The 25,825-nt window shown below is 38.0% G+C and overlaps 2 protein-coding genes across 3 annotated transcripts; one reads left to right on the top strand and one right to left on the bottom strand.

Moving 5' to 3' along the window:
- Positions 1–1,485: 1,485 nt before the first annotated feature.
- Positions 1,486–6,791, top strand: grxcr1a (glutaredoxin and cysteine rich domain containing 1 a; the record flags this gene model as incomplete). The annotated part of the gene is made up of 4 exons (XM_079839269.1): positions 1,486–1,887; positions 3,845–4,084; positions 4,173–4,238; positions 6,612–6,791. The coding sequence occupies 4 exons, from the start codon at positions 1,486–1,488 to the stop codon at positions 6,789–6,791; spliced, it is 888 nt and encodes a 295-aa protein (XP_079695395.1).
- Positions 6,792–11,018: 4,227 nt separating this feature from the next.
- slc30a9 (solute carrier family 30 member 9) lies at positions 11,019–25,821 on the bottom strand. 2 transcript variants are annotated; one of them, XM_079838416.1, is made up of 20 exons: positions 25,701–25,821; positions 24,907–25,052; positions 24,583–24,774; positions 24,361–24,378; positions 24,235–24,273; positions 24,053–24,152; positions 23,863–23,955; positions 23,199–23,281; positions 23,040–23,098; positions 22,761–22,828; positions 20,759–20,861; positions 19,095–19,150; positions 18,871–19,006; positions 17,599–17,638; positions 17,436–17,507; positions 17,194–17,301; positions 14,794–14,959; positions 13,785–13,914; positions 13,463–13,576; positions 11,019–12,356 (listed from the first exon to the last, which is right to left on the bottom strand). In XM_079838416.1, exons 2-20 carry the CDS (start codon positions 25,013–25,015, stop codon positions 12,312–12,314), a joined length of 1,731 nt encoding a protein of 576 aa, XP_079694542.1. In that variant the 5' UTR covers positions 25,016–25,052; positions 25,701–25,821; the 3' UTR covers positions 11,019–12,311. The 2 variants fall into 2 exon arrangements, with proteins under 2 accessions (XP_079694542.1, XP_079694541.1); XM_079838415.1 differs by having other exon boundaries at positions 24,907–25,055; positions 25,701–25,790.
- Between the last annotated feature and the right edge of the window lie 4 nt (positions 25,822–25,825).

Genomic DNA, 25,825 nt, shown 5'->3' with positions numbered 1-25,825 from the left:
TGAAGCTTTAACTTTCATATTCACCAAAGCCAATTTAGTTACCAAATTATAATTTATATAAATAAATTATTTAATTTAAAAAAATCCTAAGCTGCTATGACTTAATACATTGATGTAATGACGTAATAATTTGTAATGTTTTTTGTTATTTTTCTAATTAGTTTGTTCTATTTGTTATTAGCTTGTGCTATATTCCTTCGCCAATAAATTAATGAAAGTATAAATATATTCGGTTGCAGGTGGTATTGGGGGAGAAGCATTCTCATTAGAGAGCATTTGATTAGACAACAATCGCTGGAAGGAACATTTTAAATTTGGTCAATTTACACAAATAGATGACTTCAAAAGTAATAGATAAAAACAAGCCACAAATCTTTAACATAAAAAATGACAAAAATCTTTGATACTTTTGACATTTTCATTTCCTGTAAAAATGCTCACTTAAAAAGGCCCTACAGACCGTGCAGACAGAAAACAATAATCTATCTATAAATGGCTTTGTTCCTTTAACGGATAACGCATTTTCATCAAGTGACACAAGGTGTGGGTCGGCCTAGCGCGCCAACACACAATAATATGGCTCAGTCCACTTCTGCATTGCTGTTGAAGTCACAGAGCAGCTGCAATGCTACCTGCAGCCCCCACTGGAGGGCGGATGGGTGCAAATGCCAGCCAATGACAGTTGAGCTCCATTTCCCCTCATGCTCAAGCACAGCAGGTGTTTGCATGCAGACCGAGCGCAATCTTCTAAGTGGCATGAAACTGCAGTGCATTAAGAAGCTCTATGCATTGGGAACCACAGTTGCTAATTAAATAGGAAAATGTCTCTCCATTTTGCTGACAAGCAATCATAAAACATTTACCAGAACTTATAACTCTTGAAACCTTACAGAGCAAAGCAAATCAATGTCCCTCTCAAATTATATGAATGCACTGTAAATTGCTGTCTCAGCTAACAAACATAGCTAATATAATTTATAAAGAGAATGTTCAACTAAAACGGAAAATGATGTCAAGTTAATGTATAATTATTTCTAATTCTTTATCTATAGGCCTACTATGAACGCCAAAGTTGTTTTGCACATACAGGCTTTGTAACGACACGATTGTGAGTACATTTAAGTGATTTTTTTTCTCACCTAAATGTCACAGAGACAGGCAAACTTTCGGTCTGTGAGTCAAGGCTATTCATTGTCAAAAAGAGAAAAATCTATGGCATGATCAATTATTTAAAAAGACTATCAGTTTCTTCATGGTCGGTTTTCTCGGTAACCATGGCAAGGCCACATGCATTATTAACATGTACAGGAACACTGGTGGTGAGGCTGACGGTAACTCACAGATCAGTCTCTTTCCGGGTCTGCTCGCTGTGCCTGGGCTCTGGGGGGAAATCATGGAGCAATACCGGGGCTAACTATATTCATCCACCCATGAATCCGAGGGATTAAAATGGCTTTTTCTTTGTGGACCATGTAAGTCGACGCAATGGAGGAGGCTTTGTCGAGACCGGAGGATGGAAAGAGGCAGAAGAGGGTGAGATTCCGGGTGGCCTCAGGGAACAGCGGGCGGGTTTTGAAAGAGATGTTTAAGGATGAAGGGCCATCGGATTCCCTGGATTCAGACTGCACCAGCTGCTCCGAGGCAGACCGGGCCAGCACTCCATCCACCAGCGGGGAGGCGAACGGCCACTTGTGTGGATTCTTGGGCTCAGAGCTGGATGACAGTGGAAGTGAACCCGATGACTTGCTGATGTTTGCAGGGGGAAGAGACAAAGTGTTGAGTACCAAACGAGTGAATATCCTCAGTAAAAACGGGACGGTTCGAGGAGTCAAGCACAAAGTCAGTGCTGGCCAAACGCTCTTTGATAACTTAGCTAAAAACAATGGGGTAAGTCATTGAGGGTCAGCTTTCTCAAGCTAAAATCTTTCATCTTTGACTGTGAACGTCGATGCACATTAAATGGCAAACATTACCATTATCGGACCATTCACAGCCGCTCAAAAGCTTTCAGGAATTGTTTCTTGTGTCCTCAACAGGGTCAGAAAGAATCTCTTTCCTCAGCCACTATTGGTTACAGAGCCTGTTCTCTTCTCTCAGGTTTTGGCCAGACAAACAAGCTGTCCCACTGAGCAAGATCACTGTACGATGAAAGATTAATGATGCATTTCTTTAAGTGTTTTTGGCTAAGTTAATCATCTTAATGTATTCTCAGGACCTCTGCTTTGTTGTTGAGCACTAAAACAGCTGCTGAAAGCTTATGTCTGATATCAGATGTAATTTTATAGCCTACCATTTGTAACAGGGTAAATTGATTTTCAGGAACACAATGAAAACTACTACATATAAAGTCATTATTTAAATAATTTGATACTATATGGAGCCCATAAATGTACAGAAAATGAGACAGGAGGAAATATACGTCAGCGCTTTTACGTTTGCTCACAAAAATGCTGCGTTACCCCAAGAAACTTTTGCATTTGCTCGAGAGAAAGGATTTTGTATTCCTCCAAGAAACTTTGTAGAAGTTTTGCGAGCGAATGCAAGGTTTCTGCATGCAAAACTGTGACCTCTCACAAAAGGATAATTTTTCCCCCAATAAAATTCACACACAAAAGCATTGGAATATATGATGTAACCGTAATTACTAAGCATTGTAAATACCACGTGACCACTGCACCACCTGACCGCTGCAGATTCATTTGGCCGTTGATAGTTTTGCCATAGAAAGGCAACTCCCAGTCCGAGGACGTGAACAGCTTTAAGTATCATGTCACATGTTGTTATCTCTTTGATTTTCCATCATGTACCCTTAAAGGCTTCGTAAACAACTTTTGAAGATGTTGATTCTTTAGTTTGGGCAGTAATTGGTTTACATAAAATGTACACCTTACACTGCTAGTGAACTTGGGGAGAACTGACTTGACCATGACACCAGTTGGTGAAAAATCCATTGACTGCAAAAATGTCCGTTTTGAGAACAGTTCTAGCATCATTTGTTTGAGATGACACTTTTAGTTTGATATGTTGTTATTGGAATGAAATTCAGACAGTCCTAAAGTGTCCTGTCCAAATATTCACTGCATTTTCTCCTCCTGCAACACTGAATCTTTATCCACATGGTTCGGTTTGTTAATATAGTAAAACGTGTAAATGGTTTATGAGCTGCTATTTGATGTCAGATAAGGATAGTACAAATCAGTAGTGTGACAATATCTGTAATATGCACTGTCAATTAAAGTGCAGGTTTTATTGGCACGTCGTGCTTTAATCTTAACACATGCTTGACTTACAATGCTACTGTATTTGCACTATGATTGGAATTGCTCTGTTTATGTTCTTATTGAAATCTGAGGCCTAGTACATTTTTTCCTCAACTACAAAAAGTTTCTTGTAAGATCACATCAACCGAACAAACTTGCACAAGGTTTCAGGTCCATCCTCACATCCAAAATGTGTGAAGGTTGAGTCTATTTTTGTTCTTTGCAAAGGAAAAAAAAAAAGCTTCACACTTCAGGGGAGCTGCTCTACTAAGAAAAGATGCTGAAGGTCAATCTCAAGAACAGTGACTCACAAAATCAATAGATCCTGTTCAACTGCTGCCTCATGTTACCTGAAAAGGCTGCTGCAAACCTTGTACAGACTTAGAAAGCTAAAATAACGTTTTATTTTGCTTTTCACTTACAGTTAGAACTGCGCTTTAAAGATATTGAACTTATCTATTCTTTTAATACTAAATATTTTGATGCAAATTCCTTTGCTTGCTCTTGGAATCAAGCGAGATGTGATTGATTACTATTGAGAGACTTTCTTCTAACACCAGACGTCTATGTTTTCTTTCTCTCAGCCAGAACTGACTCTAGAGTTCGGGCGAATTGTAATCTACACCACCAGTTTTCGAGTGGTCAGGACTACATTCGAGCGATGCGAGCTGGTCCGAAAGATCTTTCAGAACCACAGGGTGAAGTTCATAGAGAAGAACATTGCTTTAGACAGTGAATATGGAAAGGAATTGGAGACACGCTGCAAACGAGTGGGTGAACCTCCCTCACTGCCTGTGGTCTTCATTGATGGACACTACCTAGGGGTCAGTGGTCAAACTATTGCTTCACAAAACATCATTTTGCCAATGTTTGAACTCTGAATAATGATTTGCGTACGTTTTGCTAATCCAGGGTGCAGAGAAAATACTTGCAATGAATGAATTAGGGGAGCTTCAGGATCTCCTCACCAAAATTGAGGTATTGATATTTTACACTGAAATATATATTCCAAAAGGGACTTTCTGTATAGATGAACCATTTTGGGTTAACAGTTCTTAAAATAACCCCCCCCCCCCTTTATTTGGCTCTTTACTGCGTCTATGGTTCTATGAAGAAACTTTAACTTCTGTAGAACCTTTCCATTTCTGCAAAAGGTCCTTTAGATTACTTTATTAGATTATTGAAATGTTCCTCGCACTAAGAAAAAAGGATCCTTTTAAGAACTGTTCACTGAAAGGTAATTTTTATTTTATGTATTATGAATTGTTATTTTATGGCATCTTTGCAGTGGCCCACTATACCTTTTATTTTTAAAGGGTTAGTTCACCCAAAAAATTACTCGTTCCAAACCCATAAAACCTGGTTCAACCTTAATTTTATGAAGCGACGAAGTACTTTTTGTTGCGGAAAAAACAAACAAAAATAACTACTTTATTCAACAATTTCGTTCTAGCCTGTATCAGTTTACCATGCAGTTTCCGTTGTAAGCAGAGCAGCGCTTGCAGCTCTGTCCTTCGGATGAGATGTTAAAACGAGGTCATGACTCTCTGTGGCCATTAAAAATCCCCTTCGATAAAGAGTAGGGGTGTAACCCCGGCATCCTGGCCAAATTTGCCCATTGGCCCCTGTCCATCATGGCCTCCTAATAATCCCCATTTACGATTGGCTTCATCACTTGGTCTCCTCTCCACCAATATACTGGTGTGTGGTGGGCGTTTTGGCGCAATATGGCTGCCGTCGCATCATCCAGGTGGATGTTGAGGAGATTCCCCCTTTCAATGTAAAGCGCTTTTAGTGTCTAGAAAAGTGCTATAGAAATGTAACACATTATTATTTATTTATTATTAGTGCTTTCGAGTTCTACGGCAGCCGATGCTGTTCACGTGAGCATCACGACGCATGCGTGTGATGATGATGCGGGAGCAGAACTGTATTTACAACGTAAACTGCATAGGAGACTGGCACAGGATAGAACGAAATTGTTGAATAAAGTCGTTATTTTTGTTTGTTTTTGCGCACAAAAAGTATTCTTGTCGCTTCATAAAATAAGGTTGAACCACTGGAGTCACATGGACTATTTTAACAATGTTTTTTTACTACCTTTCTGGGTCTTGAAAGTGCTCTAAGCGATGTCACACGTTTTTTAGGCCAAAACATTTTTTGTCACATACAGCAAACATCTCCTCGCTATCCGCTAGCTGCCTGTCCCCTGAACACACTGTAAAAAAAACGCAGTCTCTGTAGTCCGCCTAAGCTCCACAAACTGCAACAAAAACAAACTGGTGCAGGCTGGACCATGAAGCACAACAAACAGTGCTCCAGCCAATAGCCGACAAGAATGATTTCCACCCCCAAATCATTCTTGTCGGCTATTGGCTGGAGCACTGTTTGTTGTCCTAAAAAAACGTGTGACATCGCTTAGAGCACCTTTAATTAAATTGCTGTCTATGGAGAGGTCAGAGAGCTCTCGTATTTCATAAAAAATATCTTCATTTGTGTTCTGAAGATGAACCAAGGTCTTACGGGTTTGGAACGGCATGAGGGTGAGTAATTAATGACAGAATTTACATTTTTGGGTGAACCATCCCTTTAAGGGTGAGATGTGAAAAACATTTTAAAAATCAGAAGAACACTTTTCCATTACACCCTAATAAAATCCGTAAAATGTACTATATTAATTTGATAGAATTTCCATTATTGTACCTGTATTTTGAACTTCATTGCGTTGTGTTTTAGGGTTAATGAAAATGTCTGTAAAATTACTGGATAATGTTCTGGTAATTTTCTGTCAGTACATTATCCGTTTTCTTTTTTTACAGTATATAAAGAACCTTTTGTGCAATCAGAAGGTTCCATGGATGTTAAAGGTTCTTCATGGAACCATACATTTCAATAAAGAGCCTTTATTTTTAAGCGGAGTAACCAATAGCCTACTTAAAAATATTGAAAAGAACATTGGTTATAATTGCTCAAGTAAAGTCAAAAGTCAAATCTGGTTTATTGCCATAGTTTATTCTGTAAAGGAGAACAGAAGTGGTTAATGAGAGGAAAGTTTTATCATTGCTTTACACATACACTGTAAATATATCAGAGATTAATATTATTTGCATTACATTTTCTACACAGATACATTTCAATATTTTTCTATATGCTATTTTCAAACAAATAGTGTCAATACATATAATTACATTAAAAAAAAGAAATATACAGTACAGAGCAGCTCAGAATAGTGGATAAAGCCAAGATTGCATTTGTCTTATTTTATAATAAATATATAAAGCATCACTCAGATTGTATCTTAAAGAGCACCTGCATTCAAATTCACTCTCATTTCTCTCTGTCTGGTCGTAGAGGGTTCAGCACCCCGACACATGCCAGACGTGTGGGGGATTTGCCTTTGTCCCGTGCCCTATGTGCCATGGCAGCAAAATGTCTGTGTTTCGCAACTGCTTCACCGACTCCTTCAAAGCCCTGAAGTGCACAGCGTGCAACGAGAACGGTCTCCAGCCCTGCTCCAGCTGTTCTCACTAAGGTCCTCTCTTCAAGTGCCTGCAACCCGTTCCCAACACCATCTCCACCCCCAGAAGCCATGTATAAAACAAGAGATGCAAAAAGAACTGCTATTTGTGAATAAACCATTTTTTTATTTTAGAAAATGTCCTTTGTGTCTACAGATGTGGTTTTTACCATATTTGATATTTAAAAATGATTATTTATTACAGCATAGTTTTTTTTTGTTGTTGTCACATGCCAACAGATGTCTGGCAGCATTACCCAATCCAACAGCATGGATGCTGTCTGTCACTGTAAATAAATATAGCAATTAAGCAAATTAACTACTGGTTCAGAGAGGCATATCAGCTTTCCGAGCCCTATGATCCCAGCATGAACCAAAACTCCAAGCATTATCTGGTAAACATCAAAACGAGTGGTGCTGTTCCCTATTGTGAAAAGCTCAGGACTGACAAATGACACACAAAAAATTGACATATTAGTTTCATTATTTTCCAGCCAATCAGAGATTTTTTGTTACGTACACTATATTTAATTATTAAAACTTATGCAGGAATCAAATTGCATGACATTGAAACAGGATGACCTAATGTCTGTATACGAATATCGCTTTTCAGTTCAATTACAGGGCTGATTAAACAAAGCTTCGAATCTATTAATAATTCAAAAGAAGTCTAAATCAAGTGCATCACAATGATAACAAAAATAATCACCCATAAATATACTCGAGGTCGGCAGAAATCCCTCATAAACAGCCGGGCCGATATGGAAGTATATCTCTGTGCTTTCATAGCCCTGTACAATGCTGCTTGATTCTGGGTCTACAAGGCAGCATTGTAAAGAGGCTCAAAGCTCAGAGTCAACCATCTGTGCGTGATGTCTACTGAGGGTACATAATAAAACCACTGGCCGTCTCTCAAAATCTAGTGAGCAAGAGCAGCATTTTTGGACATCATGTTTGAGCAAATGGCTCATAATGTGGGTATGATGCCCCTTATGCTGTCTAGCTCGTTAGGTTTTCCAGACACAGCCAGTGTCACATTAAGGTTAGCCGAATAACAATACTGAAAGGTAAAAATAACACATAAATATAGTGATGTTTTCATTGAAATAATAAAGGTGGAGGACGTGGCCATCAAGACAAGGCATTTAGCGCCCCCTATTGTTGTGTTTGCAATGACAAACATCAATAACAATAGGAAAATTCACACGAATATCAAATATCGACAGTCGATAAACAATTCAAAGATGCAAACACGGGATATATAACACTTAAACTCAAACAATAAACCAACAGGGATACAATATTCATGTAATTTAGATAACATATACTGTGAGCAAAACACAAATATATCGTGTGTCTGTCATTTTATAAAGAAAAAAACAGCTAATTAAACAAAACGGGCGCCATGTACAAAATCGGCACATTTAAAGAACCTCCGCAGAATCAGTGATATGTTTTGATATATAAGAATGTCAACGACAATGTACATTTTCCCCTTACGATTTATAGAGGAAATAATATCCATTTGATCAAAAGAATAAACACTATACCTTAACAGGCGTGATTTTACCCTCAGCCGTGGGAAGAAATCCGACGTTCAGCCGCGGTGTCTCTACCTTTCTTCATGATCACCATCACAGATGCGCCACACGTTTCTCATGTCCCTCTATGGCTGTGTCTCATAGCCTTGTGTGCTTCCTACATAGAAAGCATGTTTGAAACCGTAGGGCGCAATCGAGTCAAATGCTCGCAACGCTGCTCACTAAAATTTGACACACAGCCTATGTACAATGTCTCTGCTGCTTAGATGCATCATGTACACCGCAAACTGAAATCACGGTTGCCATTGACCATAGCATCCTATATGATGCTACATTTTAGGTGTGCAAATCAATATGGTTCCATTATTTTCAGAAACGCCTTTATAATTGAAGGTTGCAACGCCAATGTTATTTTAACATCCTAAACTTAGTTGTTTAAAAAATAAAATGACATGAAATTACATATATATAGGCTAGGCAAAAACAATGGGATTTTTTTCATTCATCAATACATTTTCAGGTTTCGGGTTTAAAAAAAAAAACTGAACTTTGTTTAAAGATGATTCTCAACTATGTTATGAAAGATTACAGAATTAATTGATATACCATTTTACTTTATGCAATATGTGGGTATAATGGCCACACGTGGGTTTTCCCATTCAATGCAATGTCTCTATACACTGGATAAAATTGCCATATTAATGTATTCTTGGAGCTAAATGTAATGAAAAAAGAAGTGTAATAATGGGAGCAACATTTTCATAATAATATCTAATATTTTATAGGAACATTGATATGTAATTTCTTAACCTATTCACTTTTTTGTTTCTCCCAAAATGCCTGATAAACACGCTTTAACTCCCGGTGTCCTCTTTAATGGACATAATATGAAATCAACGCCCTGTTTTGAAACAGAAAGTCATATTTTGATTAGAAACCCCAAACATTTTTCTGAGATGTTGATTTATAACAAAATGTTTTTAAATGTGTCATATTTAAATAATCCCTGAATGTGCTCTTAACAGGACATGAAGACTTAAAGGGATAGTTCACCCAAAAATGAAAATTAGCCCATGATTTATGCCCATGAAGTCATCCGAGGGGTATATGACATTCTTCTTTCAGACGAATAAAATCTGAGTTATATTAAAAATGTTCTGGCTAATCCAAGCATTATAATAGCAGTAATAGTTGCTCTGTTTTTGAAGTCCATAAAAAATGCATCTGTCCGTCAAATAACGTGCTCCACGCGGCTCTGGGGTGTTAATAAAGGCCTTCTGAAGCGAATCGATGCATTTGTGTAAGAAAAATATCCATATTTAAACATTTATTTCATTTTTTTCCATGGCTCTGCATCAGCCATCCTCGCGCCATCACTTCCGGCGAATAAGGTCAAAATACATGCAAAATACCGGTGCGATCATAGATATATATACATAGATTCCTCATCAGTGCCTGCGCTGATCGGTCGAATGAGGAATCTACGTTTATATATCTTTGACCGCGCCAGTATTTTGACCTTATTCGCCGGAAGTTATGGCGCTGGGAAAACTAGATGACATTCGTCTGATAAGAGGTAAAAAAATAACAAATACTGTTCGTTTTCTCACAGAAACCGATCGTTTCGTGTCTTAAGACATCCATGTGTTGCCACGTGCCGCATGGTTTAATAAGGATTCTTATGTCTATGTGTTTTTACTCTTGTTGCTCTCATACTCTAAAATATCCCCATTGACATGCATTATACGACTATCACACTGCAACGGTTGGAGTTAAAAATCTTCATTTGTGTTCTACTGAAGAAACAAAGACACCTACATCTTGGATGCCCTCGGGGTAAGCAGATAATCATAAAAATTTCGTTTTTGGGTGAACTATCCCTTTAAAACTGTGACATGTATGGTGTTGGAGAAATTCACTAAAATAATGTCCTCATACAAGGACAGTGGCACCCAGGAGGTTAATAGAAAGACAACATTTCTCAATGTTAAGTGGTCTCTTGTATATAATTTGTCTGGCTATCACCAGACCAAGCTCAATTTAAGATTGAACATTGGTCTGGGGAGTCTGCTATGTACTGCACAAGAGGCGTGATAAAAGAGCATAATTCAAATGACTCTGTACGCAATTGGATAGTCCTTCAACCAATCAGACAACAAGAGGCGTGATCAACAGGCAACGACCCATCGCTTCTCTATCCGTCATAGTGTTATACCCGCCAATAGCGCGCCAGGTGGATAAGCCAGTCTGTGATTGGTTTCTGCAAAAGTGTGACAGAAGCAGTAGAAATGAATGTACAGGTTTCCAGACTGAGTTGCAGTGCGAAATCAAATCGCTGGCAGATCAGGCTGGGTTTACCCAGTCTAGTATATTATATATTATAAATGTAATTCATTTCTGTGAAGGAACATTTTCAGCAGCCATTACTTTAGTTTTCAGCACCACATAATTCATACAGTTTTGTGTGACAACCATGATGTATATTTTTCAGGATTATTTGATAAATAGAAAGTTCAAACAGAAATATTTGTAAACATTATGTACATATTTAATGTAACCTTTGATCAATTCAATGCATCCTCGCTGAACAAAAGTATAAATTCCTTTCATAAAAAGAAGAATCTTACACCAAACTGGTGCACAATAGCACATATTCACCCCCCCCCATCAAAACAGTAAAAAAATAAAAAGACAACCATTCAATGATTTAATAAATTATTTGCAATTTATTAATCAATTTTCTTCAGTAGCTCCAAACAGCTCAAAGATCAAACCAAACAATCAGACAGTCAAATAAACATATTTAAAATATATATATAGTCTTAAAGCCTTCTCCAAAACAAATGTCAAATTTTTAACCTTGAATGTGTTCATCCAACCTGCATTAGATAAGGAAATGTCTGACTGTTCTGAGCAAGTTTCAAAGCTCTGATCACATTACAATGTTTAAAAACCTTATACAGGTTAAGACTTCAGCACAAGAGAGCACATGACTACCACAAAATGTAATGTTTGCATGTGTAATGAGGGTATTTTCAACGGGCTTCTTTTTCAGATATCAAAACCAGAGTGTTGTATTTTCACAGTTAAATCATTTGAAAAAAAAAAAAAAAAAGGTGACAATTCAACAATGCTAACCCAGAATGTATTTGAGTGACTTTAGAAAGATGGATCTGTCTTTGCATATATACAATTGCTTTCTTCATTCAGTCACACAAAATGACAGCATAAACAGTGTCCCAAAAGCAGCATGAGGACATAAGTACTGTTAGCATAGGAAGGATGTGAAGATCTGAGCAGTCTTCGCCAGAGATGCCTGAGGTGGGCGATAGATACTGATAAATGTGGATATACTATATAAATATAGGTTATTAGTACTATTTTTTATCTATTTTAAATATGTGGGAATTCCAAAATAATCTTAAGTTTTTAAAACTATTTTAAAGCACAGCTCCTTTCTTTCAATAACGACATCGCCTGAACATGCCATCATCTCTCTGAATCCGGAAAGTAACAGAAACATTTTTACATGTAATTTGAACCTGTGCTTTTACATAGCAGAATGGACAATTTACCCTTCATGGGAACGATTCCTAGAGATATCCTGTTCACCAATAGTTTGGTGTTATGCAATAACTCCTGTGAAACATGACCGTTTATGCTGCTTTGCTTGCAAAGAGTAAAATGAAATAAGACATTGGTCCTTTTATATTTCATGGACATGATTTTCAGATTCTGATGGTACAAACTACCATCTAGAACTGTAATCCAATGACTGTAAAATAATCTTTATTGAACATGTCTCCATCCAGTTGGAGTTGTTTTTGTATCTGCTAAAGTTTTGCCATCTTAACCAGCTACTGAAACCATGTACAGATTAGTGCTTTGGTGATGTGGGATAGGTGTAACGTAAGACCTCAGCTGATCGTCTGTTTGGAGAGAATGGGACGGGAGGTTCTCCTTCCACTTCATCCTGATCCCCATATCATGGCATTATAAAATCTCCAGATCCACATGCCGCACCTCAGGATTACGTTGCTGTCGAAGATACAGGAGTTAGGTATCAGTAGAGGAAAAATAAAGACAAAAAAAAAGTACTAACTTGTTCTTAAAGACATTTGATTCAACAAATACATTACTGTCCAGAAGTTTGGGGTCAGTAAAATAAAAAAAATAAAAAAATGTTTTGAAAGAAATTAATACTTTACTGTTATTCAGCAAGGATCCATTAAATGTGACAGTAAAGACATTAACATTGTTAAAGGTGCACTATGTAAATTTTTTTCAGTAAAATATCCAAAAACCACTAGGCCAGTGTTATACATTTTGTTCAGTTGAGTACTTACAATATCCCAAATGTTTCCAACTATTTGTAAATCGTGAGAAAATTGCTATTTTAACCAAGGAACAGGGACGTGTGGGGAAGTCGCCTGTCAATTGCGTCATAGCTGCGTTACGCTTGTTTTTATTTTGCTGAAACGCTTTACTCTTACTGCTGTGTGCAACAAGTGTCATAGCAGCCGCCGAGCGAGTAACGTCATAACATGATTTTCAACACACTCAGATGTATATGATAAACAGAGCTGCGTTACCTCAAATTCATGACCGGAAAAGCGGAAGTGGCGCCGGGGACTGTGGCATAATAAAAGTCCCGCCGGCGACTATGCCATAATAAAAGTCCTGTTGCTCGCGAGGCTTGTGTTCCGCTCTTCTTATTAACAATCGCTCCAGTGGCCTTGCTCAGCTCCCACAACACACAGTCCTGCTCTGCTTCATACTACAGTAACGTTAATAAATCGCATCCATGAACATCCCAAGTCCTATCCCGATTCTTTTCCACCGGCTGTCCCACGATTCTGCGCCGAAACGTGGCGTCATCAAACTACGCCTTTGTTTTGAATAGGCGACCTCTAGTGGACGGAAAAGTTACATAGTGCACCTTTAATCAAAGTATCCTGAAAAAATGTTTGAGCAGGAAATCAAATATATTAGAATTACTATGGTGACTATGGTGCACCATTGTGGCGTCTGCTGAATGTAGTGCTGAAATTATTCTGACAGCTAACCATACATCATGCATGTCTGATGAGTCATGGTGGTCAAATTTACAGAGATAGGGATTTTGACTCAGTCTCATCAGATACCTTAAGTTCTTTCTCCAGACGGTCCACCTCTGCTCCTAAGGTGTCAATAATGTTCTCCCCGTGCTTCAGCATAAAGTTCTCCAGCTCCTCTGGTGTCTTCACCTGCTGAATCTCCTGCAAGCCAAATGCACACATTTAGCACACATAATTGTACAACTGACATGCAGAGCTCACAAAAATGGATTCTTCAGCAAAAAACTACCATCAATTGTTGAAAGTGCTAATAGTAAGTAACTTCTATGCAACCACAGACAGGCCTCAAACAAACACTAGTCACATCAGATGATCTGCATCAGATCAGAAGCCTCGTCTCTTCACATACGTTGAGGATCTGTTCTATGTCTTGCTTCTCCAGGTATGAGCGTGTCACCACTCTCCCATCAAAGTCCACCTCCGCCTTGAAGCGCACTTTGCTCAGCCCCATATCTGTGGCTTTGACATCATGAATCGCCCTGGAGACAAAATGACCTGCAGTGAGGACATCAAATCTAATTTCATCAAAGCAAGAACGTACAATGATGTAAATCTGTCCAGGCAAGCTTATATTTGAGAATGTGACGCATGCCTGAATTTGAAAAGCATTTGAATCTGGCTGCTTCTGCTTTGGTGATAAAAGATACATTTTTTGGGGGTGATTTTATTATTGGGATATTGCATTGTTCATTACAAATTATTTATTTGTGCACATCTTTATTTATGTTGTAATCTTTAATCAAAATAACTTCCATCTCTTTTCTTCTGATGACGTGTTTTCTGACACAAAGGCAGCACATCCTGTCATTCACATGAGATCACAGCAATAGCAAACCACAACCATCCCATATGCCAGGGAAACGGCATTCCCTGGTGGCCTCTTTCAGGAGGATAATGCGCCCTGCCACAATGCAAAAATGGTTCAGGAATGTTTTGTGGCGCACAACAAAGAGTTGAGTTTGAGGTGTTGACTTGACCTCCAAATTTCCCAGATCTGTGGGATGTGCTGAACAAGTCCGATCCATGGAGCCCCCACCGCGCAACCTACAGGACTTAAAAGATCTGCTTCTAACATCTTAGTGCCAAATCGCACAGCACAATTTCAGGGGTCTAGTGGAGTCGATGCCTCGACGGGTCGGGGCAGTTTTGGCAGCAAAAGGGGGACCAACACAATATTAGGTCATAATGTTATGCCCAATCGGTTCACGTCACAAATCAGTGAAGAAAAGACTATCGCAGCTTCCATTTCATGCTGACTTCAATGTACTCTTATGATCTGTAAAATGGCAGCTTGTTATGCAGACTGCAGGTACACGTAGAGGACATGCAGCAGAGAGAGGCTGGGACAGAGGACTGACCTGACAACAGGGTCATTTTCCAATAACTCTGTGAGCTTCTGCACATGCTCAGCCTTGATGGAGCGGCCCAGCAGAGCCTCTGTGTTAGTGTAAATGAGGAAAGCAGACACCGTTCCTAACAGGGTGCCCACACCCAGAGAACCGAGACTGTCATAGTAGGGACTACCTATGTAGAGGGAGAAAGAGAGAGGGGATCAATGCAGAAGAAATGCAGGTCATAATGAAAAGAATTTGGACATGAGCTGCATTGCAAGTCATGTACCATCCATCAGAAAATAGTATGTGAGTGAGACTAGTATTAGTAAAACCCAAACCAAAAGTGCTGATGACGTACTGTCAAATTAATATAGCAACTACCATGAATAAGATGTATTACCCACAGCCCATTGCATTATGGAAAGGTTAGACATTTTTAAAATGTTATAAACAGCAATGGCAACAGCATATTTGGTAACACTATTTTAAAGTGTCATTGTTACACGTTACATGTAGTTACTATAAATTGCTAATTACTATAAATTGAGTACATGTAGTTCCTTAATATCACTCGGTATTACAGTGTAACAAAGACACCTTAAAATATGCACATTTTTATAATAATGAACTTAAAGGGTTAGTTCACCCAAAAATGAAAATTCTGTCATTAATTACTTACCCTCATGTCATGTGACACCCGTAAGACCTCCGTTCATCTTCGGAACACAAATGAAGATATTTTCGCTGAAATCCGATGGCTCAGAAAGGCCTCCATTGGCACAATGTGCTTTACACTCTCAAGACCCATAAAAGGTACTAAAGACGTCGTTACAAAGTCCATCTCACTACAGTGGTTCTACAATAATTTTATGAAGCGACGAGAATAGTTTTTGTGCGCAAAAAAACCCTAAATAACGACTTATATAGTGATGACCGATTTCAAAACACTGCATCATGAAGCTTCGAAACGTTATGAATCTGCAAGTCGATTCATGATACGGATCGCGTGTCAAACCGCTGAAATCACGTGACTTTGGTGATCCAAACCGCTGAATCGACTCACTGATTCATAACACTTCGAAGCTTCAAGATGCAGTGTTTTGAAATCAGTCATCACTATACAAGTCGCACTAAAACTATTCTCGTCACTTCATAACATTATTGTAGAACCACTGTAGTGAGATGGACTTTGTAACGACGTCTTTAGTACCTTTTATGGGTCTTGAGAGTGTAAAGTACATTGTGCCAATGGAGGCCTTTCAGAGCCATCGGATATCTACTAAAATATCTTCATTTGTGTTCCAAAGATGAACGGAGGTCTTACGGGTGTCCAACGACATGAGGGTAAGAAATTAATGACAGAATTTTCATTTTTGGGTGAACTAACCCTTTAATGGTTAAGCAATAATGAATCTTGAGGTAATCAATTTGCCTAGATGCCAGCATAGACACATAAATTGTCATCCTATCTTACAACATTCTAAAAATTATGTAGCATCATCAGCAAAGTACATTCTTTAGTGTGCAGAAGTACAGTACCGTTCAAAAGTTTGGGGTCAGTAACATTTTTGTTTGTTTGTTTGAAAGAAACTGAGACCATTAAATTGATCAGAAGTGACAGTAAAGACATTTATAATGTTATAAAATATTTCTTTGTCAAATAAATGCTTAATGAGAAATGTTTCTTAAGCACCAAATCAGCATATCAGAATGATTTCTAAAGGATCACGTGATACTGAAGACTGGAGTGATGATGCCGAAAATTCACAGGAATAAATTATATTTATGATATTTCTCAACAGTTTTTACTGTACTTTTGAACAAATAAATATTGACTCGACATTAATAAGATTCTTAAAATAAAATGCACAAAATGGGAAGGGATGCAGAAGTCTTTAATAGCACAATAGAGACCTCTAGTGGTAGAAACAAAAGTGCTATTTTTCTTTTTAAGCTCTGCAATGTAAAATAACACTGCTGTTAGTTTCATGGTTGATTACACTTCAATAACATACAACTGTAGTAAAGCACCAGATAATAAACTAAGCTGAAACTGCCATCAGGGCTGTTCTCAAGCATGAAAGGAGGTTTACTGAATAGAGTATTTTCCAGATCTTTACACATATTTCCCACAAAGCCATGCAAGCCACAGGGCAAGAGGAACTAGCTTCTGCACAGCCGTAGATGTTGACTTTGTGAGAGAACACTAGTGCGTAGAGAGAGGTGGATTTACAAATTTAAAAAGAACATCAGCCGCTCTTACAATGTTATAAAGCTCAATCCCATATGCTTATTAAGCTTGACCCTGTGGCCGAGACCTTAGAAGGAGGAAAGAATGACATACATCATGAAACAGGGGGGTCAGGTATGATGACGCTTACTTTACTTCAAAAGTCTCATATTTATTCTTGAGTTTATTTTTACCTGTAAGAGACGTGAGTCCCATACATCCAGCTGCCAGCATCACTCCGAGCACAGCAGCAGCATCCTCCAACAGGACCACGTTAGTGCTGGGGTCTCGACTTTGCATCACTGTCGTCCACAAACAAACAAGAACTATCATCTGATCATCTCAAAATTGTGTTAAAACTATAATAACAGTCAATTAGCATCCAAGCTATAAAAAAAAAAAAAAAAAAAAAAAAGGTTAACCAAAAAGTACATACCATACTCATAAAAGGACACGTCTTGTTTACGTGCACTCTTCTTGATCTCATTAATGGCCACTAATAGTGTAGCTTTATGGGAAACCAGCAGATAGATGATATTAGTGACACTGTCAAACCTTTGTGAATGCTAATGAAAACATACAAGAAGAAACCACTTCACCTCCTTCAGAAACCAGAGATCCTGCTAAAATACAGTATGCCTAAAAAAGACAAAAGACAAAAAAAAGAAAAAAGAATAAATAAATAACAGTAAACAGCTATATACACTACTGGGGGGTATTCAAGAAAGCAGGTTATGTGACATACCCAGGTATGTTTAAGAGTAAGTAAGCAGATAACCTCAACTTTCGGTTCCAAAAACGGAGGTAACTTTCAGGGTATGTAAGTAGCCATAGCAACTCACTCTCTGAACATGCTCCAGAGCAGGTTATGTTCCAGGGTTAGTTTGGTTGAGAGGTATTCAGATGCGTGTTATATAATTAATGTAGTTGTACCTAATTTGTTTCAGTTATATAATATACAACATTATATATTAAGTCTAAAGAATTAGAATAAAAAAATTTATTCAATTCAAATATATTTATTATTTATTGTCATCTCACACATGGATCTGCATTCAATTAATTAGCATCACACAAACAATATAATCCTTATTCTCAGTGAATAAAGATTACTTAATAAATAAAGACATTGAAAAAAATGATTGCATAATCACCAAATAGGTGGTGATGTGCATTAAGTAGGTTATGTAACTCGCCATCAAACAAAAGAAGAAGAGTAAGTAGAATGGCACGCTTTTTCTTTGCGTCTGTTTCCATGGTGAATCATCGATTCATCGCTCTGTTGAGAATGTCTTGTGTGTTCACGGTTAACATACTCGGAGTTGTCTGAACTTACTCCCGGACTCGTTTTTGGAACCAGCATACCTTGAGTAAGCAAGGTTTGGGTTAATCAACTGAGAGTTCAAGGTATATGTGACGGTAAGTTAACCTTGCTTTCTGGAATACCCCCCTGTTCAAAAGTTTGAGGTCAGTAAGATTTTTTAATACAGGTTTTAACCCTTCAAAGACACATTACATTGATCAAAAGTAACAGTAGACATTTATAATGTTACAAAAGAAGATTTTAAATAACTGTAACTGTACATTTTAAATAAATGCTGTTCTTTTTAACTTGCCACTCAAAAAAACCTGCAAATAAATGTATCAGGGTTTCCACATAAATATTAGGCAGCATAACTGTTTTCAACCCTGATAATAATAATAAGACTGGAGTAATGATGACATTTCAGTTGTCATCACAGGGATAAATTACATTTTAAAATAGATATGGAAAAATTTTGGTTGTAAAAAAATTTAATTTTGTTTTGCTGACTTTACTGTTTTTGATCAAATAAATGCACATCTACAAGTTCTAACCAAACGCTACTAACCCAGAGTAGTGATTCTATTGGCTGAGGGTGCAGGAGTCCCATAATGCCGTGATACCAGGACAAGCCAGCACCCATCATGAAGATGCCCACTCCGCTGATGAGAGAGGCGATGTAACGCATGTTGGAGAAGCCGTACCTTTAATAAGAAAAGACAGTAGGTTTAGACACGACCTGTGGATATGGAGGTTAACACGGATGGATCAGTCTGCTTGAGTTGTACATACGGATGGATGGCATCTGGGTTCCGTACAGATTGACTGATGCCTATTGCAAGAAGTGCCTGTGAGAGATAGAGTAAAAGAGATTAATTAAAAGAAGGGACATGTATATACATGTCTTTCTAATAGGGATGCATTGAATGTTCAGCAACCGAAATAAGTGAAAAGGGCAAATAAATATTACTGAACAATTATGTTTTTGATAACGCGATCAAATAGCAACCAGTGGAAGAATTGCTGTTTGCAGACACTGTTCTGGTGAAATGACTACTTTAGAGGGGGTACAGCTGCAAAAACTTACAGCACTAAAAAAAGTTTAATTTATCATTTAAAATCAAGACAACCCGAACAGCATGTAGAATACGAGAAAGACACTGTGACAGCAGCAGCTTCTTCCTTCCAGTCCCAAACTATCAAAAAACAGCAATATTTAAATATTTAACAATTTAACATTTCTGATCCAAGGTAATTGTCTGCTCCAGGCACAAGCACTGACAGCGAGAGACTGCATCTCATGTCATCGAAGAGAAGAGGAACCGACTTTCATGTGAGAAAGCAGAGAAGCTACTTTTCATAAAGAACCTGACACTTTTCCTGAAGAAGTAGGCTAGGCAGGCTTATGTCTAGGACGATTATTCATTTGTTGTGGGTTCATTCACTTTTCAATGTACTTTTTTGTTGTAGGGGTACAGAGTATTCTTTCAACAGTCAGTTATTGGCCTAATATAGGCCATTCAAGAAGGGGACTCAAAGATGGCCAAATAGAAGTATTTTTATTTTACTAATATTGTGCTTTCTTGGTATGATGTCTGGTGGAATGTTAAAAAAATGTTCAGTGTTAAATAAATATTTTTAAATTGTAATTGATTTTTTCTTTGAAATGCAAGACAAAATAGTAAAACACTCATTTTGACTTAAATTCATGCAAAGGTGGAAAAATTGGCAAAAAAACAACAACTTTCAAATGACAATGAACTTTACATTTTTTATATTTAGAGACTGAAATTGAAGTGTCAAAAAATTAAAAATCCTAAATAAAAAAAAAACTTAAATAATAAATAAACCTTTGCTAACAAAATTGCTTACATTGCAAATGCACACAAGGTTATTTACTACAAACTTATACAGAGATTTTCCAGACCTTTCCCTGACCTTCTCTTCTCAGTAAAGTACGGGTGCAAACAATTGCTGAAAAACAAAGCCTACTTAGCAGTCAGATGTCCATCTGCTGCAAAAGATGTGAGCGCAACGGTTAAACACATCTGTCTAGCGCACGTTCACATAGAAAAACAATCAGCACAGCGGAATGCAAAAACGCATTCTCTGTGAAAATGTACTACTAGGCACTCAACTGTAGTGTCATGTCTGAAACAGTCTTAACGCTAGCTGTGAGCATGCACCATTTCACGTTGTCACATTTATTTGCACCGGAACTGTGGATTGCAGCCTTGAAACCGAGTACATTTGGACTTTTCTTTCAAACTGCCAATAGTTGTCAGGAAAACACTAACGCCTCTTTTCACCTGTCAGTGTCCACTCGGTGTATGAAGGAGTTGCCTGAGCCCCGCGTTCTCCTCTGACATGAAGAGCAGATAATATGACAGAGGCACCTAGAATGCGTTGCATACATTTTTGTGTAAACCTAAAGACAAACATGAATGCCACCTCACCTGATTGCAGGTATCAGCCAGCGAGTGGATGGCTTCTGAAAACATACTGGCAGATCCCGTATAAACCCACGCCAACAGCTTGAAGAAAAAATTCAGTCCATTTCTACAGATTACAAAAGTGAAATTAGACACTTATAGATCTCCACTTGATTCATTCATATTATATAGCAAAAGTTTATTCAGCAAGGATTCATTGAACTGATCAAAAGTGACAGACTTTTACATTGTTAAAAAAAAATTCGATTTCAAATCAACGCTGTTCTTTCAAATTTATATTCATCAAAGAATTGTGTATTTCTATTAGGGCTGGACCCGAATATTCTAATATTTGTTCGGTGGGTTGGTATTCGATTTTAAATTTTGGGATTCGAATATTCACTTTTTTTTCCCCCCAACACACCTGGCATCCCCCTGGTTCTCATTCGCGTTTATGTTTACACTATAAAATCTGGCGAAATACAATACTCTTTTTTACAATTATCTTATATAGCCTAGCCGTTTTTAATAGGATGGACAGTTGAAGGAACCCAACCTCATTATACTTAATAAATATATTCGCTTCTAAATTTAGAAGGTTGCCTACTAAAGTGTTCCCTGCAACTGGAGTATTCCCTGTCTAGAGCGCACAACTGCATGAGCTTGAATGGACAGAAGCGCATGCCTGAGCTTGTATTTTGGGTCAAGTTGCGTTGGTTTGACATTGTGGAAAATAGAATAGAAACAAAATGTATTGGCTTTTTTACCCGTTAGGGATGTGACAGTTCGGCCGTGCACATTTTACTTTCGGTTTAGAATTAGCGCCAATTCTGGGCCGGGTTGCTTGAATTGTGGGTTCATTAGCCTATTATTCTTAATGAAAAACACTACAACAAAACAGTACAAACTCACTTAAAAAGTGCTTTTACATTTTGCTTTGAAACTAAATATTCCGCTATCATCTTGTCATTCAGCTCCTCACCGTGATGAATGAAATCTGACTCCTGCTGCTGGTCTGTGCTGTGACTCTCATCAGCTCACACTGTATTAAGCAGACACGTACAGTTTTTATTTGTAGTGTCTGTTCTCTAACTGAACAAAATTATTTTATTACTGTATTACGGTGTGTGTGTGTGTTTGTGTGTGTGTGTGTGTGTGGGGGGGGGGGGGGGGGGGGGGGGGTGCAGTGGGCAAGTGATGTAACCGGTGTTATTATCAATCTAAATGGATCTTCTGCCAAATATAGGACGTTGTTACTGGGACGTAACAGACCTGTGTGTTTTGTATCACTAGTGAGTGACCGTTCTCGGAGCATACAAGCCCTGCCTATGCGAGGCGCGCTGCGTCTCGAGATTCCTGCCTTTATTAGAGAGAAGAATATGTTCAGTCCCTTCCCTCCGAAGCTTCGAATATTCAATGTTGATTACTACCGAAGCTTTGAAGCGCAAAAAATGGTATTCGGACCAGCCCTAATTTCCACAAAAATATTAAGCAGCACAACTGTCTTCAACGTTGATGATAATAATAACAATAAATGTTTCTTGAGCAGCATATTAGAATGATTTCTGAAGGATCATGTGACACTGAAGACTGGAGTAATGATGCTGAAGATTCGGTTTCATCATCACAGGAATAAATTATATCTTAAAATATCTTAAAGTCAAAAACACTTTTTCAAAATATTATTATTTTTGCTGTATTTTTGATCAAATAAATTATTATTACACAAATTACACATTACAGTGTCCACAGAAAACACTAGAAACGGCTTAATGTAACTGATTCCTCAACACATTATTTGACTTGCTGTATAATTTACTAGACACAGATCTGGTTGTTTGAAAGACAACAGTCAAATCAACATAGGGCGTGTCAAACCTCATGTGAGAGCACATGCCCTATAACTCAATATCCTTAATCTAATAGATATTGAGCATGGGGTTGGCTTCTCCTTTATGCATAGAACTCATTCATTGACTGACTGGCCCTGATATTGATGGTGGTGTAACACAAACTTAAGGCTTACATGCATATTGCTACCATCACAACTTTTCCCGGCCCTTCTAGAAATGTTGCTCTCTTCCTAGACCGAGGCTATAGGAGACACACACAATATCAAAAACACAGTTAGCTGAAAGCACAATATAAAAACCTTTTAGATTAAATAAAAGCAGAATGATCACACAAGACCAATATGAAAAAGCACACAAAGGGACAGAAGATTATGAATCATGAGGACTGGATACACCCAGGTATTGGTAACAAAACACAAACATTATATTGACAGGTTTGTACTTGTTCTTACCTTTGTGTTTCCCCAGAAGTCCTTGTATTCCTTCAACAGCTGCTGATTTCTAAATATGTCTTGAATGAGAAAGAGAAATACAAATGTTTATTAAGTCAGCAGATGACATGAAAACAGCAGAACGCAGATCATGCAGTAAATGAGGAGAGAATGACATACTTTCTTGGTACTCCTTTTCCACTTCTTTCCTGAGATTCCTCTCTCGAGTGAGTGCCTCTTGACTTCCCCATACATCCAGCGCTCTAAATAAGAACACCAAAAACATGCTCATTCATCTCTCTACTTATATTTTTGGATACTCACACCTGATGCCCAAAAGAACATAAATTACAGGTAAAAAGTTTGGGGTCAGACTTTGAGAGTGGTCAGTATGATTTTTTTGTGTGTTCTTCTGTCTCTTATGATCAAGGCTGAAATTATTTGATCAAAAATACAGTAACAACAGTATTGTTTTGAAATATTATTACAATTTAAAATAAATGCCTTCTATTTTAATATATTTTTTAATGTAATCTGTTCCTGTGATGCAAAGCAGAATTTTACTCCAGTCTTCAGTGTCACATGATCCTTCAGAAATCATTCTAATATTCTGATTAGGCAATAAATAAACATTTATTATTATAATCAATGTTGAAAACAGTTGTTGTTGAATCATGTTGTGGAAAACATGATACATTTTTTCCTAGGATATTTGATGAATAGAAAGTTCAAAAGATCAGCATTTATTTGAAACGTCTTTACGGAATAAATGTATTAATTACTCAAAACAAAAATCTTACTGACCCCATACTTTTGAATGGTAGTGTAAGATAGTTGTACAAACTTTGCCTCCACATCTGACCGCAGGAAGACGGTGAAGGCTTCTGTGTCATCATGGGGACTACGTCGACGGATTTTTCTAAGCTGCTCAAGGTCACTTTGAACACACACAAAAATGCATAGATTCACATGTAAACATGGTGGAAGGGCAGCAAACTGCAAAAGCAGTTTTGCAGTTCACTTGTTAAAAGTACCTGGGTTTGAGGCAGAACTCGTTCATAGCTCTGACTGCGGTGATGAAATTATTCTGGGTGTATTTGATGCCATAATCCCTTTTTTTCAGCACAGCCCGTACTGAAAACACAAGAAACATACAGTGATAGTTAAAATAAATAGAATCCTGATTAGATTTTCTATGAATAAAAGAATGCACTACCTTTCACTTGAATGCTCTCTGTTTTCGTCAGTTTAGAATCTCAAATGCAAAACAGAAAGAACAAATGAATAAAAACCAACCTTTAATATAATAAATCATAATTACCACACATATATTTTCACTTACCAGAGCTAACTTTAGGACCTAAAAGGGGCAAAGACAATACCAAAAACATTAGCAGGGCTCCAAAAAAATCTCTCTCTCTTTCACTCACACTGTATACAGTATTTATGTACTCAGTGTTTTATAGAAACAATATATATATATACATATAAATTAGCTCATTTTAGACATTCAAATGCCTATGAACAAGCATTAGGAAATGCGGCGTCACTAGGAGTTCATTACCAGCTATTTTTGCAGAAGGTTGTGCAGCTTGAGCTTTCTCAGTGGGTTTTGGGTCTACAGGGCCTGCTGGAGATCCATCTTTACCATTGCTTGATGTGGAACAGTTCTGGACCTGTGTCCACGTTAAGGAAGTGACTCTGGAATCAGGGAAGCTAAACCAGAGTTTGTGCAACCCTCCTCCGCTTTGCCAACCTATTGAGAATCACAGTTGTGTAATCAGAATAATTCCTGGATGTTGTCCAGGATTATTGCATCTAATTGAAACTACCAATGTTGAACGACAAGATATGAAACCCAGAATGAATCAGATAATGATGCTCTTACCAAAACATGGCTTTGCTATTTTGAAGGGTCTCTGAGACAGAGGGGCTCGTTGTTGCAGGTAGAACTGGCAGAGGACTTTCCATGGTCTATGGGCCAGGCAGGGGAACATCCTTTCTGCGGCAAGTCCAGGAGACACAAACTGAATCCTGCTGGACATTTACATTAAATTATGTTAGTAACTTAAAAGTCCCTGAATGCATGTATAACAATGACGCATTTCAATGGTAAAACAGGAGTGTGGACTAGTCTAAAAACATTAGAGAAACATGATCATGTGTACAAACATGACATTTGTCAGATCTCTACGCACAAAACTCAACACATTACACTGGATTTTAAAACAACCTGCTGGAATGAATGTTGTCCACAATCATAGTGACTGTCAGCGAACTTAATTAGCTAAATTGACAGAGGGATCCATTATAACGTTAACCTCTCCGAACAGTTACATACAACATTTTCAATTCATTAAAAGTCAAAGTTAGTTAGATTAGCATAAGATTAGAATTACCACCCAATGATATCAGTACCCCGCTAGGTAGATATCCCGTCACTCCGTCCCTGAGCCCAGCAGCAGATGTCTACCCGTGCGACTTTAATTTCTATCAGCTTAAGTGAAGACTGCCGCTCAGTAAACAACACACACTGCTGAGTATGACTGCAGCCGGTGTCTTTCAGTTAGCCTAGCCTGACAGCTAGTTACAGCTTAGCAAGATGCTACAGTTTCTGGGGTATTTATATACATATTAAACACCGAAGCGGAAATAAATAATAGTCCGTAAGGCATGCTTTACCTTTATGAAGCTCAGTCCATTATTTATTAGTGTTGTTCGACTAACTCAACGCAGTCCATGACGAACATAACACAGTAAGCAGTGAAGAGTAGACGGAGAGCTCGCGAGATCGTGAGCGATTGAAC

The sequence above is a fragment of the Gobio gobio genome (genome assembly GCF_949357685.1).
Source record: "Gobio gobio genome assembly, chromosome: 16".
Classification (NCBI taxonomy): Eukaryota; Metazoa; Chordata; class Actinopteri; order Cypriniformes; family Gobionidae; genus Gobio; species Gobio gobio.
This window is presented reverse-complemented; position numbering and strand designations above follow the sequence as displayed.